Source organism: Panthera onca, chromosome F2, assembly GCF_046562875.1.
Source record: "Panthera onca isolate mPanOnc1 chromosome F2, mPanOnc1 haplotype 2, whole genome shotgun sequence".
NCBI classification, from domain to species: Eukaryota; Metazoa; Chordata; class Mammalia; order Carnivora; family Felidae; genus Panthera; species Panthera onca.
This window is the reverse complement of record NC_138356.1, coordinates 80432993-80448055: the sequence shown is the minus strand read 5'-3', so window position 1 is coordinate 80448055 and position 15063 is coordinate 80432993. Positions and strand designations below refer to the sequence as shown.

The window sequence follows — 15063 nt, the reverse complement described above, 5'->3', positions numbered from 1 at the left end:
ATCCCCCCACGCGCCGTGGTCTTCCCCCTCCTGTGTGACCTGTAAGGAGAGGCCTCCGACCAGATGAGGCGTTATGTGTCGGTCGTGCACACAGTGACCCCGTCCGGTCGGAGTGCTGCCCTCCCAGCCCACATGGAAACCCTTGCCCTCGGTCCTGTCTCTGGCGCCAGTTTTGCCTCCGGGGTCATCATCCCTAAGAACGTGAGGGGACAGCAGAGCGGCCACGAAGGTCTCCCTTTCTGTGTAGGTGGCGGACGGAGGAGTGCAGGAAGCAGATGGAGAAACCCTGGCTTTGTGCCGGGTACAGATTGACACGCGGCTAAAGCCCAGCCCGGAGGGAAGCAAAAGCGCCCTGTGCTCGGTCCATTTGTCCTTGGCTGAGGGTTCGGCACCTGGAGGACAACGGCCTCTCTCCCACACCTCTCTCTCTAAGCCCCACACCTGCATTTCAGCAGTACCTTCCGCGCTTAGTTGTAGTGATGGCTCCGGAGATGGCAACATGCACGTTTCACTTTCCCCACCTCCTTCGAGTTGACTCAGCAACTGGACTGTGCTTACTGGGGTCGAGTCCTGGCAGCCGAGAAGACCCGTTTGCCACCACCTCGCTCCTTCGTGCTCTAGATGCCATAGGTTTCATGTGTGAATGTTAGTGACCTCTCAGAATGAGATTGTGTGTGTGTGTGTGTGTGTGTGTGTGTGTGTTAGCTAGTATTTTAAGCAAAGAAACAGCCTTTCGTGCTTAACTCTGCACAGTGCACTTCATTCTTTCCCAGCAAGGCGTCTTCCGTTCAGTTTCCCACTCACCCGAAGAACTTGAGCGTTTCCCGTGTACGTCTGTTGGTGGTGAATTCCGTTAGTTTTGGGGTTCTTATCTGAAAACGAATTGAACTTCATCTCACTGGAGTGGAGCTCCGACTTGACAGCGCGTTACAGCTGTTCTTGCGCTGCCTCCTGACCTCTGTTCTTTCTAGTAAGAAGTCAGGGGACTTCCTTGGGAAAGAAACCATCCCTCTGTCCGTGCTCTGTCGTTCTGTACTGGCCGCTTCCACGGGCTCCTCTTCATCTTTGGACTTCAGCAGTTTAACGAGGATGCACCGGGTGTGGTTTTCTCTGTGTGGATCGTACGTTGGCTTCCCTGACACTCCTGAATCTGTAAGTGTATGACTTTCACAACTACTCGTGCAGGTATTTTCTGCTTCAGTTTCTTCTAAAATTCCCATTGCGTGTTTGTTACTCCTCGTGATAGCATCCTTCACGTCCCAGGGTGTTGTTTTTCTCCCCCACCCCCGCCCCCACCAACCCCGGTCTTTTTTCTCCAAGTCCTTCAGATTGGATCGTTTGAATTGATTCATCTTCAGGCCGCCTAACTGTTCTGTCATCTCCACCCTACCAGTCATTCGATCCTGCAGCGATCTCGTTCCAGATACTGTATTTTTCATTGTAGAGTTTTCATTTGGCTCTTTCTTACAGTTTCTATTTCCTTGCTGACATTTCTGATCTTTGCATTAATTATGAACAGATTTTCCTTTATATCCTTGAATGCAGTAGCTCTTCAAAGTCCCTGCCTGCTAATTCCAACCTTGAGTTGTCTTTGGAGTTGCGTCTTTTACACTGTTTTTTCCTCATGAGAATGGATCACACTTTCATGTTTATTTGTATGTTGAGTATTTTTGAGTTTATTTGTATATAGAGATTGTGCACCGGACATTGTGAGTGATAGATCGCAGAAACTCTGAAATCAGTTATATTCCTCTGGAGAATGGTTTGTGTGTTTTAGCAGGCAATTAGCTAGGCTGGTCTCGGATCGCAGATTCTCTCCCCATGCTGTGGGCAGTAGCCTATGTCTCAGTTCGGTTCTCTTAGCCTTAGCGGGGCTGCTCAGGGCCTGTCCTGTGTGCGTGGTTCCAGGTTCAGCTAGAGATTTGGGCAGAATCTATAAGACTAGGGCCTGCTTTCTGGCGAATGGCCCCCATGGTGCCAGCCCCCTCAGAGTCTGGCTGCTGTGGGCTGCTCTCCTGTGCTGTCCTAGGTCCATAGCCCATAGTCACTGTCCGCATGAGTGTTGGTCCAATAGGAGCTGGGCAGACTTGCCAGAAACAGAAAGAGGTCACGATTTTTAAAGAAAGACTTTTTTTTTAATGTTTGTTTATCTGAGAGAGAGAGAGCATGAACAGGGGAGGGGACAGAGAGAGAGGGAGACACAGAATCCAAAGCAGGCTTCAGGCTCTGAGCCGTCAGCACAGAGCCCGACGAGGGACTCGAACCCACAAACCATGAGATCATGACCCGAGCCGAAGTCGGAGGCTTAACTGACTGAGCCACCCAGGTGCCCCAAGAAAGATTTCAGTAGAAATCCCTTCTATGAAAACCATTTTGAGATGAGCAGTGCCACAAGCAAACAAAAGTGCGCTATTTCCTGCAGTTTGGGAAACACGAAGAGAAACGCAGTCTTGGTGCCTTCGTGAAACCAGACGTCCAGGCTCCTCTGCCGTTTGTAAGAGACGAAGAGCCCAGGCAGGCGCTGTACCACTGCAGGTTTTGCATTTAGCTCCCCAGTCAGCCACTTACAGATACACAGTTCAGTTTCATCTAAAGTCTCCAGACTTGTTTTCTGCAAAGATATCAGCCGGGTTTTTGTTGTTGTTGTTAAAAGGTCAATTCCGGGGCGCCTGGGTGGCGCAGTCGGTTAAGCGTCCGACTTCAGCCAGGTCACGATCTCGCGGTCCGTGAGTTCGAGCCCCGCGTCGGGCTCTGGGCTGATGGCTCGGAGCCTGGAGCCTGTTTCCGATTCTGTGTCTCCCTCTCTCTCTGCCCCTCCCCCGTTCATGCTCTGTCTCTCTCTGTCCCAAAAATAAATAAAATTTGTTAAAAAAAAAAAAAAAAAAAAAAAGGTCAATTCCATTCCTTTGTGGTGAGGCAGTGTTGGGTAATTAAAGGAGATCATGTTTCAAAACTGGTATTCCTGAGAACTTGCCAGAACGAGCTCTTTCCCTCTTGGCTTTTTTTCCTTTCAGTCTGGATGTTTTCCAGATTCGCCTAAGTAGCCTATAAACTCAGACTGATTTTGTGTTGAGGTGATCAAAGCCCAATCTTGAAAATAACGTTATTCAAGCAAAGGGTATTTCCTATACTTAAAAGAAGAAATGTTGTGTAGCTTCAGAGGAGAGAACGGTAGTGCCTCCATTCACACGAGAAACGCCGCAGAAACGAAACAGAAAATCTCCTTTCTTTCCTAGTAGCAGAAGGTCAGGTGAAAAAGTGCGGAGCTGACTGACATCTACTTAAAAGTTTTACTGATTTCCCCCCGCATGCTTTGTTTCCCCACCCTAACGATGGGTGGGACAGACACTACTAGTCTCATTTAGGAATAAGCAGACGCGCTGAAAAAGACGAGGCCACCTGCAGCCACACGGGCCAGCAGAGGCGCAGCCCACAGCTTGTGGCCCTCGCTCTCTGCTTGGACAGCCTGGACGGCTCGGCCATCAGCTGTGCAGGACCGATGGCCCTTCTTCACTCCGAACCCAGTCTGGGTTGAAGATTTGTTTCTGTGTCTTAGCTCAGTCCTGGAAGGAGAGGAACCCATTGGACCACTCCTTTCCCCTCCATGAAAATGCCTCAGAAGTGAAATCACATTGTGTTGCTCCAGAATGGAAATGTAATCAGACCTCGCCGTACTTGCTCACGGAGGGCGCAAGACCACGAGAGCACAGTCGGCAGCCCCCCCACGCTCTCTGTCCTCGGAATCGGACTCGATTCCTTTGAGGACCATTTCTGTTGTTGGGAGGGAAGTGGAAAAATAAAAGAAACATCACATACAGCACTTCCTTCTCCTTTCACACCTGTCTCACGAAGTGGGGCTGGTCGATGGGCACGCGTTCGGATGTCTGTAAAGGAAGAGCCCAAGCCCTCACTCGTTCATCCGCTTGCAAGTTTGAGACCTAGAGACTGGCCTCCCAGGGGAGACCGTGGGGCTCCCTGCCAGCTCACAGCAGGCGGCCCGACTCTTTCACATGGAATGTATTGCTACTAAAGATATTTGCAGTTTGGGAAAATATGTTTAAATTTGACCTCCTTGACCCTCTGCGCTTTCTAGCCTGTTGCTCGGGCTTGTGCCGCAGCTTTGGAGAGAACGGCCCAGAAATGTCTCCGTGTGCACGCCTACTCCGTCTATGGACTAGCCTTCCCACTGTAAAAACAGATCTTTTATGAGTTATTTATACTCTTGACTACTCTGAGCAACAAGTGACGGTTTCTCAGAAGCATTCTGACATGTGATTTTCGGGATGAGAACCAAATACCGGGATCCAAGGACTCTTCCCCGTTACCGCTGCCCTACAAGGGGCGTGACTAGCGGGTTCGGTTAAAGAGATACCGCACTGCCTGCCACGTGCACCTGCTGTAAATGGACAGGACAGCGGTGGGACACGTACAGTCCAGATCCCACGGAGCAGTGAAATCGCATACGTGGTTATGTGGTCAAAGGGCTACGGTGAAGGATTCGGAGAGAGTGGGGGAGAGCGGATGTGGATGGAAGAACCAGGGTGGACGGAGCCTGAGAGGGTCTCCCATGGCAAGGGACCTCACGTGACCTTCTGGAAGTTTTTGTGGGGGAACGGTAACCTTAAGATCAGGGTGGCCCATATCACAAAACAAGCCTTATGAAATAAACTGCCTCAGTGGGGCCTACTTAAAATGCAGTTCCTGTGGCATTAAAGAACATGTCCTGCTTGGCCACCTCAGAGCTTGCCCGTATTTTAATTATTTGAAGAAGTTGGGGAAAAAAAAAAAGATTTTTCCTTGACTTTTATGGGTTTTTCAGTCGTTAAAAACTGTGAAATGTTTGGAAATTCTGATTCGGGGTCTGTTACTTATTTTGAGGGCCCTGGATGAGAGCAGGGTGCAAACTAACCCTGGGGAGCTCCTCTCTCGGGCCACTGGCCCCAGGCTGGACTCCGGTTCCCAGTGGCCATCTGAAAGAAGGTGGCCTGCACTCCTTCCCTGTGGACAGTACAGGGCTGGAAACTTGTTGACCGCTCAGCAAGTTGACTCTACTGGTTGTGGCTTCACTCACCCACTCACCTCTCATTGTTTTCAGTATTTTGAGAGAGAGGTAAAGAGACAGAGTACAAATGAGGGAGGAGCGGAGAGGGAGAGAGAAGGGGAGGGGAGGGGTAGAGAGAGGGAGAGAGAATCCCAAGCAGGCTCTGCGCTGGGGCTTGAACCCACGAACTGTGAGATCGTGACCTCACCCTCCAGACCGGCAAGGGGTGTGCCGAGCCAGCACTGCTAGGAATCCGGCCGGACATCGAGAGTCGGACGCTTTAACGGACTGACTCCCCCGGGCGCCCTGTGCCTCGTCGTCGTTCGTGCGCACAGCGATGCTCCACGTCTACGCTGATTCTGGACGCAAGACAACGGGCTGTCAGGTCGCAGCTCTCAGCCCAGTGGGAGCAGGAGGCGAGCGGACGCATGCTGGCGGTGCATCGTGACCAGGGTTCTGGCCTCCTTCAGCCCCAGGGCCGGCCTCCTGGCAGTGCCGGCTCGGCACGCCCCTTGCCAGCCTGGAGGGTGAAGCTAACTCTTAAGTGCTCTTCGGGTTCCGTGCTCCTCTCTAAGCCGTGATCGTCTGGCTGGAGCACGAAGGAAACCACACTCATGTTTTCAAGAGGGAGTGGAATCTTGGGACCGAAAGCTTTTACTCTAACGCACTAATGTCATCAGTGAGGAAAACATTCCCGTGCCTTTAAAAGAAAAAAAAAAAGCCCTCACGTCTGTAGTAATGGTTTGCTGACTCAGAGCAATTATGAAATGAATTTCTGTGCTTTCCTGACTTTAAGGTGATCGCATGAGTTAGCTTGTGTGAGAAACAGCCCGCTCCAGCCTCCCATCAGGCAGGAATGTCTTTTTGAAACAGTTGAGCAGATTCCCAGATTGGAAAGGGTCTGTGCAGCTGACCTCACTCTTTCATGAGTAATTCTGGGTGGTTATTGACTGCGCTCTGCCAGAAGGCTCGAAACCGTGAATGAGCGTCATTCTTAGCAGCCGGGGGCCGCAGGCGTGCGGGAGGGAGCCGCAGCCCGGTGAGGACCGAGGGTTCGGGGACCTGCTGCCCACCGAGCCCCGGGGGCGGGGGTGGGGGGGGCGGGAGGGGAGGGGGCGGGCGCTGTGGACCGGGGAGCTGGTGAGGCTCGCGGCGGCTGCTCCGGGCGGGGTGCGGGCTGGCGGCCACGGCTCAGGAGCCGCGGCGGCCCGTGGGGATGGGGGCCGGGGCCAGGCGGGGCGGCAGGTGGCCTCGGCGTGGCAGGCGGCGGCACCGGCGGCCCGTGGCCTCGTTTTCCCGACGAGATAAAGCTGAGAGTTGGGGAGGTTACTGGCCGGATTGTGGATTGTCCCCCGGCGCGCTGGGGTGGGGGCCTGTGTGCGTGTGAGGAGCCCGTCCCGAGGCGTGGCCGTGCCCGAGCAAGTGCTGCTCGGGGTGTCTCGGGGCCGTGCCGTTCTGCTCACAGACCTCCCCTCCTGGCGCTCCTCTGGGTTTCCACGAGCTCTCCGGTCTCTCCGGTCTCACCCGCTGCCCTTCTCTCCCCTGCGGCTGTGCTGAAAGCGGGCTCGCCGTCGGGACCGGGGCTCCTCTAGCCTTAGAGACCGGATCGGCTCTCCCGTTCGTCCTCGTTGCCCTCTCGTCGGCCGGCCGGCGCTCCTTACATCAGCCCGGGGGTGGGGGGCCTGGTGTGTGCCCGCTCGCTCCGGCTGTCAGCTCCCCTTGAACCGTGTGTTGTCTCTCTAGCACCATCCTGGAGGAGGAGAAGGTTCAGCAAGAAGAACGAATGAGGATGGAATCCCGAAGACAGGTCACAGTGTCCTGGGACTCCGGAGGGTCCGACGAAGCGCCACCCAAGGTAGCAGGGGCCCCTCCCCCAACTCTGGCATCGCTCCCGCTAACTCTCGAGGCTGCCGGTGCAGGCAGCTGCTGTCTGTGGGAGGCACCCAGGCGTCAGGGTGTCCCAGGAGCCGCCAGTGTCACGCCTCTCCCCTCGCCTGCCTCCCTGCTCCCTGCGTGTTACCCTCACCGCACTCGTTCCCTGGTTTGCATTTCGGCTGGAGGCCCTGTGTGAGGTTAGACGCGGTCTTCAGAGGCTCCTCCTCGGCTCGCCCCACCCCCACCCCCACCCCCACCCCCACCCCCAGACTGCAGTGAGCACGCCAGGCGTGGAGGAGGGCTTCCCCTGGTCAGGGAGCATGCGAAGGATGGAGCCGGGATGCAGACCTCAGATGGACCGAAGCCAGGCCCCTGAACGCTCCACGCTTCGCCCTGCCGTAAACTGAGTCCCGTGGTCCCTAATTCCCTTCCTCTGGGGCTGGGTTTGGTTGCGAGCCTTGTGCACACGCGCCGCCTACCTGCTCTCTGCGGCCGCCTTCCTGGCCGGGAGCCGGAGGCGTCGCATTTGCAGGTCAGGATCTGCTGGCTGCACCCCCGGGCCTCGCCTGTCCCCCTCCCCCAAGCCCTGCGGCCCTGCGAGGTCACCGAGGCACCCCCACCCCCCACCCCCCCGTGCTCAGCCAAACGGTGGTGGCCGGGCTCTGCTCATAGTTGGCCGTTAAAGCCTCTCACGCGGTTGAGAATTCTTCAGATACCTTTTGCTTTTGAAAGAAAGGTATTTTCGCACAGTGGCTTACTTGCCATGAATAATCCAGTTCAGAACGTCTTCTGGAATTTAAATAGATGGTAGGCTTTACCTTCTGTTCGATGAGCTAAAAGCATACGCAGATACTGGCAATTATTTCATTTTCTTTTTGAAAAACGTTCAGAAATCTGATAGCGCAAAGTACTATTTAAACATTCTACCAACTTTTAACGATGCCTGAAAGCTTCTGTTTTCTTGGTCAGTATTTTCAACTGTGTAATAGTAAACATCACACATTTAAGGGGACTATGGGTATTGACACAGTTCTTCAGAAGTTTTGAGGTGGAGGGTTCCCTGGTCCAGCCTCCTGAACAAGTAGAAAAACCGAGGCCCAGAGGAGGAGGGCCAACGCCACCTTCGACTGGTGTTCCTTTGAGTGAGAGCGAAACCAGTGCACCTCCGTGTCTCCTGAGTTAACGATAGATCTGCTGTCACCCACAGAAGAACTGAGAGCCCCTCATCCCAGCATGTAAGGCCCTCCCGCTTTGCATATACACTGAGCCACAGCACAGTGGTCCGGGCCTGGGAGGCACGAGAGTCTGGAAGCTAGTTCCTCAGGCCGAAGGGCCAAGTGGATCTCTTCACATGGGGCTCTGATGACTGGGCAGTCCGCCTCCCCGTTCCCAGCCTCACCATCCTCTCTGTGAAGCGAGGGTCTTAGCATCCCTCGCCCTCAGGGATGCGGTGAAGGCTGCCTGAGGTCCCGCCTCCGCGGCCCTGATGGAGTCACGGAGGCGTCAGGTGCTGTGCGAACCTGGCGGTGAGCCCCAGATCTCGTAGCGCTCCCCCAAAACTCCACAGAATGAAGAAACTTTGTCCGTCTCAACGTTTTCCTGTAGCTCGGTCTGTAGAATGTTGGTTTAATAATGCTCGTGTGGCTGAATTTTGGAAGGTGTAGTCTGAGGTTAGGCTTTTTCTGTTTTAGAGTACAAAGGCCTTTCTTTCTGGTTTCGAGACATTTTCAGAGTGCCTATTTTGAGGCTCTTCTCTCTGATGGGAGATCGGGTCAGCACCTCGTAACCCACTGCCTGTTGTTGTCGCTGGAGTTTGACTGGAATGAGCTGCATGCTTCACTGGTGTGCTGTCCCTGGCTGGTTTCAGCCTGCAGCCCCATCACTGTGGCTGCACAGGTTGATACATTCGCTCTTTGACACTTTGAGGAAAAGGTTGGCAAGCCCTGGATTAAACGTTTTCATGGCTAGAAACTCGCCAACGCTAGTATAAACCTACAGACGCTCAATGAACATGAACAGACACACTCATTACCCGGCTCCCTTGCCAGCCAGAATCAGGTCTGGGCACAGTTTTCCCTTCTCCACAGTGATCCGTGGAATCGAACTCTGCTTTATGGCCCCTGCATTTGACAGGCGTGCAGCTGAGTCCCTTGTCTCCGAGAGGCCAGCCCGCTAGCCCAGCGTCACCTCCTGTCCCTCCACCCGGTTTAGCGGGAAGTCTGGAGCCTCATCAGTTGTTATAGTTCTGCCTGTGCTGTTTTCGGACAATAAATTCCACTTAAACCTCTTCAGTTCATGTAGGATCTCGGGCTTTTGTAGATGAACATTGTGTACTAATAACATTTGTCACGTAGCCTAATTAGTTTTTTAAAGGGAAACATTTTTCTCTCCCACGTTCCAGATTCAAAATTGAAAGCTTAATTGTACTTAATGGCAAAGGCACCGTAACCACAAAGCTGATTATCAAAAATTGTTATCAGTTTCTTCATCAATATTTAATACCAATGTTTGGACACAAAATAATCTTCAGAGAAGTTTGCCCGTGAGGAATGCAGCCCGGGGAGCCCCGCTCCGGGTTCATTTCATTTCGGTGATTTGTCCTGCACATCCCCGTCGGTTCATGGGAAAGCCTCCGGCTAAAAATATCTTTCTCTGCGGTTTTAAAAATGTATTTCTTGGATCTGCGGGTCCAAGACCATTTCAGAGGGCCGTGGGAGCAACACCCATTTCATAGTAATGCTCACGTGTCCCTGGCCTCGTCCACTCCGCCGGCATTGGCAGTCCTGCTGCAGACGTAACTGCGGACCAAGCGGCCGTCCCCGCGACGCACGCCAGGGCGGCAGTGCCAGACCGAGCTGGTCATCACCGGTTCTTCGCCACCTGTGCCAGAGCGACGCCGGGGTGCCGCGGAATGACCCCGGCGAAGCGGTCACGCGTCCTCCGAGGGAGGAAACAGGAAGTACCGGAAGACTCTTGCTGTGCGGCTGGCCTGCGGAACTGACCGCTTTCCCCGTGGAAGACCAGTGTTTCTTGAAAAAGGAGTGGGCAGACGCTGTGGTTGGTCAGAGTCATGCATTCGGTAGGTGCTTTCTCAAGGAGCGAAGCAAGACTGTGTCATCAAGAACAAATGATAGTGTTGAGTCTTCGAGCAAAAATTAGAATTTTGAGAAACTTACCCCCATCACCGTGACCTGAGAGCGTCGGAATTCTGAGGCTTTTGGGATGAGCTCAGAGCGGTATGAACAAACACGACTTTCTCCGTACGTATGCTGAAGTGGGTCGGCAGCGCACAGGTCCACGGGACTCGGGGCCTCCCGGCTTCCAGGTGACCGCTGCAGGGTATCACAGGATCACACGCGGGCAGGCGGACGATGCGTTCGCAGTACAGGACGGAGCGATGGATTCCAACAGACGATACGTTTCAGAGTCCACGTCGCAAAAGTCACTCTTAAGAAACTGCCGCTTGTTGTTTGGGGGCAACACCGACAAACAGTACCCACAGCTGTGCTGAGAAACTGTTAGCACGCTTGTCTCCTCTCCAGCTCTACTGCTGCGTGAGGCTGGGCGTTCCCTGTGTGCTACGGTCAGCGAAACAGCACAGCACACAGAGCAGAGAGGCTTCCTTCTGTGAAGCCGAACGTTGAAGGAATTTGTCTACATACGTGTAACAGGTGCCCCTCTGCTCCCTGATTTTTTTTTTTAGTTTTGAAAAAATAGATACTTTTTTAACATGTAATTAGTTTGTTGTTGTCGTTTCTTGAGAGAGAGAGAGAGAGAGAGAGAGAGAATGAGGGAGAGAGCAAGCAGGGCAGCGGCAAAGAGGGGGAGACAGATGATCCGAAGCAGGTTTCGTGCTATCAGCACAGAGCCTGACTCGGTGCTCACGAACCATGAGATCATGACCCGACCCGAAGTCGGACGTTTACCTGACTGAGCCACCCAGGTGCCCCAGTTTGTTGTTATTTTTAAGTGTGTGTTTTCATCTCTCCTGGTGTAAATATTAGTAGATACATTCCAGATGAAGAAGAGCTCTTGGAGTCCTTGGTAATCTTTGAAAATATAAAGGGGTCCTGAAGAGAGTGTTTGAGAGTGGCTGTCTCAGCAGCGTTTCTCAGCCCGAACAGGACGCAGCAAGCATTCCGCTTACATAAGAAGCATTTTGGGATGCCCTACTGCTAACCCTGAGGTGGGATACGTGGGTAATAAAACGCCTTCCTAATTGCAACACGCCGGTTCTTCCGGGAGACTGCTAACTATAGAAGGAAACTACAACGTCATGCACACGCCTGTAGGAGACACTCGGGAGCGGTGAGACGGTCAAGCGCTTGCCTGCGTGGGCACACCACGGGTACAGACAGCCGCTAGGCCTGCAGAGCCCACGGCCCCAACCACGCGTGAACGCGCTGGTCGTGGCGATGCGATTTTCTGGAAGGGCGAAAAATCCTGGTACAAGTTCAAACAAAACAAAATGGCGCGTCAGCGTGCACAGTAGCCGCTGTTCCAGTAGGTTCAGTGTGTGGGAAGCCGTGCCCCGTGTTGTTTGGGTTCAGATAGCAGGACCGTTGCTGTTGACCTATGTAAGGCCGAGCGAGGTGCCTGAAAGGAGAGCGGGTCCTGTCGTTCTGACCCCCGGTGCCGTCGGGCTCAGCCCGGCGCCCTCGCGGGTGCCCTGGACGCCTGCAGGAACACTGCCACCCGACTGAGAACCGCCGGTTTAGGGTGTGTTGGCTTTTCCTCCCCCGCCTCACGTGGCCAGACTTGAGCAGCATCTCCTGCAGCTCCACGGTTTGCTTTTCTAAAAACCTTAAAATCCGAGTGTGTGTCTTAGAGAAGGAGACAGAGTAACCTGCCGAATCGTAGTTCCGAGGCGCTCGCGTGGAAGCCGTCCTCCAAGAACTGGACGTCAGTCCCCACGACAGCCCCGCCCCCGTGACCCCGTCGGGAACGTGGCGGCGCAGAGGTGAACGGCCCTGACCACAGCCCGCACCCCCGCCCCCCGCCATGCTGGCGTCCTGCTCATAGGGAACACGAACAGCAGTCTGACGGGACACGCGCTCTCCATGTCGCGGGTTCGCGGAATTCGGTTTCACGATCGTCTTGTCTGCCATAAAGCCCGTTTTCATCTTTTTCCCTGTTGTTTTATTTTGAAACGGAACCTTGCAAGTGCTCTCTTTTGTTACCCACTCAGGTATTTGAGTCCCTGTGGGACGTTGTGTGGTGACTTTGCCGGCCCCTCATCAGTTCCTTCTGTATTTTCCGTTTTATTTGTCGAGCTCAAGCACACTTGCCACAGGGCGGCGTCACTGCACAGCGGATTTGGGGGTCGAGCACGTCTGCCCGCATGGACGGTGCAGCCTCTTCACGTTGACGGAGTTGTCTGAGCCGCGGCTTTATCCTCTGAAAAAGGGTGAAAATACCGCCGGTGACATTGCCCCTCCAACTGTCAACTCGTACGGAAAGCACGTCAGCTCGGTGCACACGGCCACACTGAGGAAAAGTTGTTATTTTTGCCTGTTACTTACATGCGACCTCCAGGACTCAAGCCACGGGACACAACTGTACGACCATCAGAGAGCCGCTTACTGTCCTGATTCTGCCTCCTCCCGTGCTTGGACTCCAGGAGTCCACACCGCCATGGCGGTGCATACATGTTAACACATACCTTTGAAATGAGTGTTGCGGGCGCCTGCGTGGCTCAGTCGGTGAAGCCATGGCTCGGGTCGTGGTCTCGTGGTTCGTGGGTTCGAGCCCCACACCAGGCTCCACACGGACAGTACAGATCCTGCTTGGGAATCTCTCTCCCCCCTCCCTCTCTGCCCCTCCCCACTTGTGCTTTCTCTCTCTCAAAAATAAACTTAAAAAAAAAAAAAAACGAGTGTTGCCGGTCCAATGTCATAGAACAGAGATAATGGAACTGTTTTCTTTTTACCTCTCTTTCACTACTTGTTCAAATGAAATCTTTAAAAATATAAATCTGAAGAGTAGTCCCTCAGGCGTCATGGAACACAGAAAATGCCACCGTAGAACACAGAGTAAAGCCTGTGACACCCCCTTGATGTCCCTTGCCTGCTTCCGGGGATCTCAGGGATCCATCCTCCTATTCGGTTAAGTTTGGGGTAAACCGCATCTGGGCCACTGAAATGCAGGCTCATGGGCTAAGGGAGCATTTCCACCCGCAGAGATTTTTTTTTTTTTTTAATCTTTATTTTTGAGAGAGAGACAGAGACAGAGCGTGAGTGGGGGAGGGGCGAAGAGAGAGGGACACACAGAATCCGAAGCAGGCTCCAGGCTCCGAGCCGTCAGCACAGAGCCCGACGCGGGGCTCGAACTCACAAGCTACAAGATCGTGACCTGAGCCGAAGTCGGACTCCTAACCGACTGAGCCACCCAGGCACCCCCACCCGCAGAGGTTTCACGGCCCCACAGTAGCAGGGCTTGGGCAGGTACAGAGGTAGCCGCAATCCCAGTCAGGATTTGAATCGCGTGACGGAGGAGAGCCGAGGACTGAGATGTCACGTCTGTGGGAGAAATCAGGAGGTTGCACGGAATCACCGTGGAAGACTCAGAAGTTGGGGTGGAGCTTCCCAGGCTGAGGCAGCAGGCATCCGGGCAGTGGGCCGTGTGAGCAGAGCTGTGGGGTGATGAGAGGGTCCTAGACACCCAGAAGCCAAGCAAAGCGTGTGCTCCTGCAGGAGCACGTGCGTCCTCGGGAGGAGACGCAGACTCCGAGGCGTTTCTTTCCTCCCCTGGGCTTTGCTGGTACCTGAGTCCACCTGCTTTTATTCTGGTCTTCATTTGGCTGGAGAGCAGCGGGTTTGTCCTCCGTTCAGTCCCTCAGGGTTAGAAGATTTCATGGGCTTATCTTCTATTTCAGGCTAAACCACTTTTGCTATGAACTTTGAATTCATGTATGCCACAGACAGACTGAGAATTCTAGAGCTGGGAGTGACTTCACCGTCCCTCTAGCTGGATTCCTGTTCGATAGATGCAGAAGCCAGTGGGCTCCCTCACCCGCCCACAGTCACGCAGCCGGGAAGCAGCAGAGCGGAAGGAGCACGGGCTCGGCTCCTGCTCGGAGAGCCACCTGACGTGCGTCTCCTGGGTGCCGGGTCTTCCTGGCCACCGGTGGATCTCCCTGGGGCCCCACGCCCTTTGCCCATGTTCAGCCAGATAGTCGTTTCATCGTTGAGTTACAAGCGTTCTTTGTGTTTGCTGGGTCTGTCTCCTCAGTGATCAGCCCGTATTTTCTTAGACTCCATGGGCTCTCTTTCTCTATCTCGGCGGCCTCACTTGCAACACGAGAGCTTTTAATTCTGGCGAAGCGCGGGTTATCTTTCTTCACTCTCGATTGAGCTTCTGGTGTCGTATCGAGGGAACGGTTGCCTCACCCAGGTCACAGAGATGCCTGTTCTCCCCTGAGTGTTGCAGTTTTGCCGCTTCCGTGTAGATCCACGATCGGTTTTGAGCTCATCTTTGTGTGTATCGTGAGGAAGGGGTGCGGCTTTGTTGTGTCACGTGGCGGTATCCTGTGCCCCAGACGTCGCTGGGACAGGCTGCTTCCCCCGCGGAAGTGCCTTGACACCCTTGATCATTCTTTCCAATGGAAGCGTTTTGGAGAAACACCTTTTTCTGTTCTTTTCAGTGAAACATAGACTTAACAGAATTATCAAAACACTCATTCATACGACACTCTCTTGATTTGTTCACAGCCCAGCAGACCTGGTTACCCCAGTCCGCGGTCCAGCGAAGGATTTTATCCCAGTCCCCAGCACATGGTACAGACCAATCATTACCAGGTATGATTTGCCAGTCGTGACAGATGTGAGATGCATTCTTCTTCACGTTTGGGGTGGGGAGGTGCGTCACACGTATTCATTTTTTCATTTCTGTACTTACGAGTGATTTGGCACGCAGAGAACTGAGGAAGTACTCTGACTAGTAGCTGTAAGTGGATGGCGTGTTGACGCCCAGAGGGTGGCCTTCACACAGCTGGGCGGCTGTCCCGTGCCATGTCCTCAGCCCCATCGCCTTCCTCTGTTCGGGGAGGCGCAGGCGAACCCAGCGGCTCCTACTGCGCAGAGGTAGTGATGACCTGGGCGGTTTTTCTGGAAGGCAAAAACAACATTCGATTGTACCTTGCGAACTGG

At 53.9% G+C, this 15063-nt stretch overlaps 1 protein-coding gene across 19 annotated transcripts in view; it reads left to right on the top strand.

The window, feature by feature from the left end:
* Positions 1 to 15063, top strand: part of PTK2 (protein tyrosine kinase 2) — a 257923-nt gene that overhangs the window by 212618 nt on the left and 30242 nt on the right. For 18 of the 19 annotated variants that reach the window (XM_078441853.2, XM_078441844.2, XM_078441846.2 and 15 more), the window contains 2 exons: positions 6785 to 6896; positions 14626 to 14712. In XM_078441853.2, coding sequence (XP_078297979.1) covers positions 6785 to 6896; positions 14626 to 14712 — 199 coding nt within the window. Of the gene's footprint in view, positions 1 to 5956; positions 6081 to 6784; positions 6897 to 14625; positions 14713 to 15063 lie in introns of those variants that run through there. The other variant, XM_078441861.2, reaches the window with a different exon arrangement.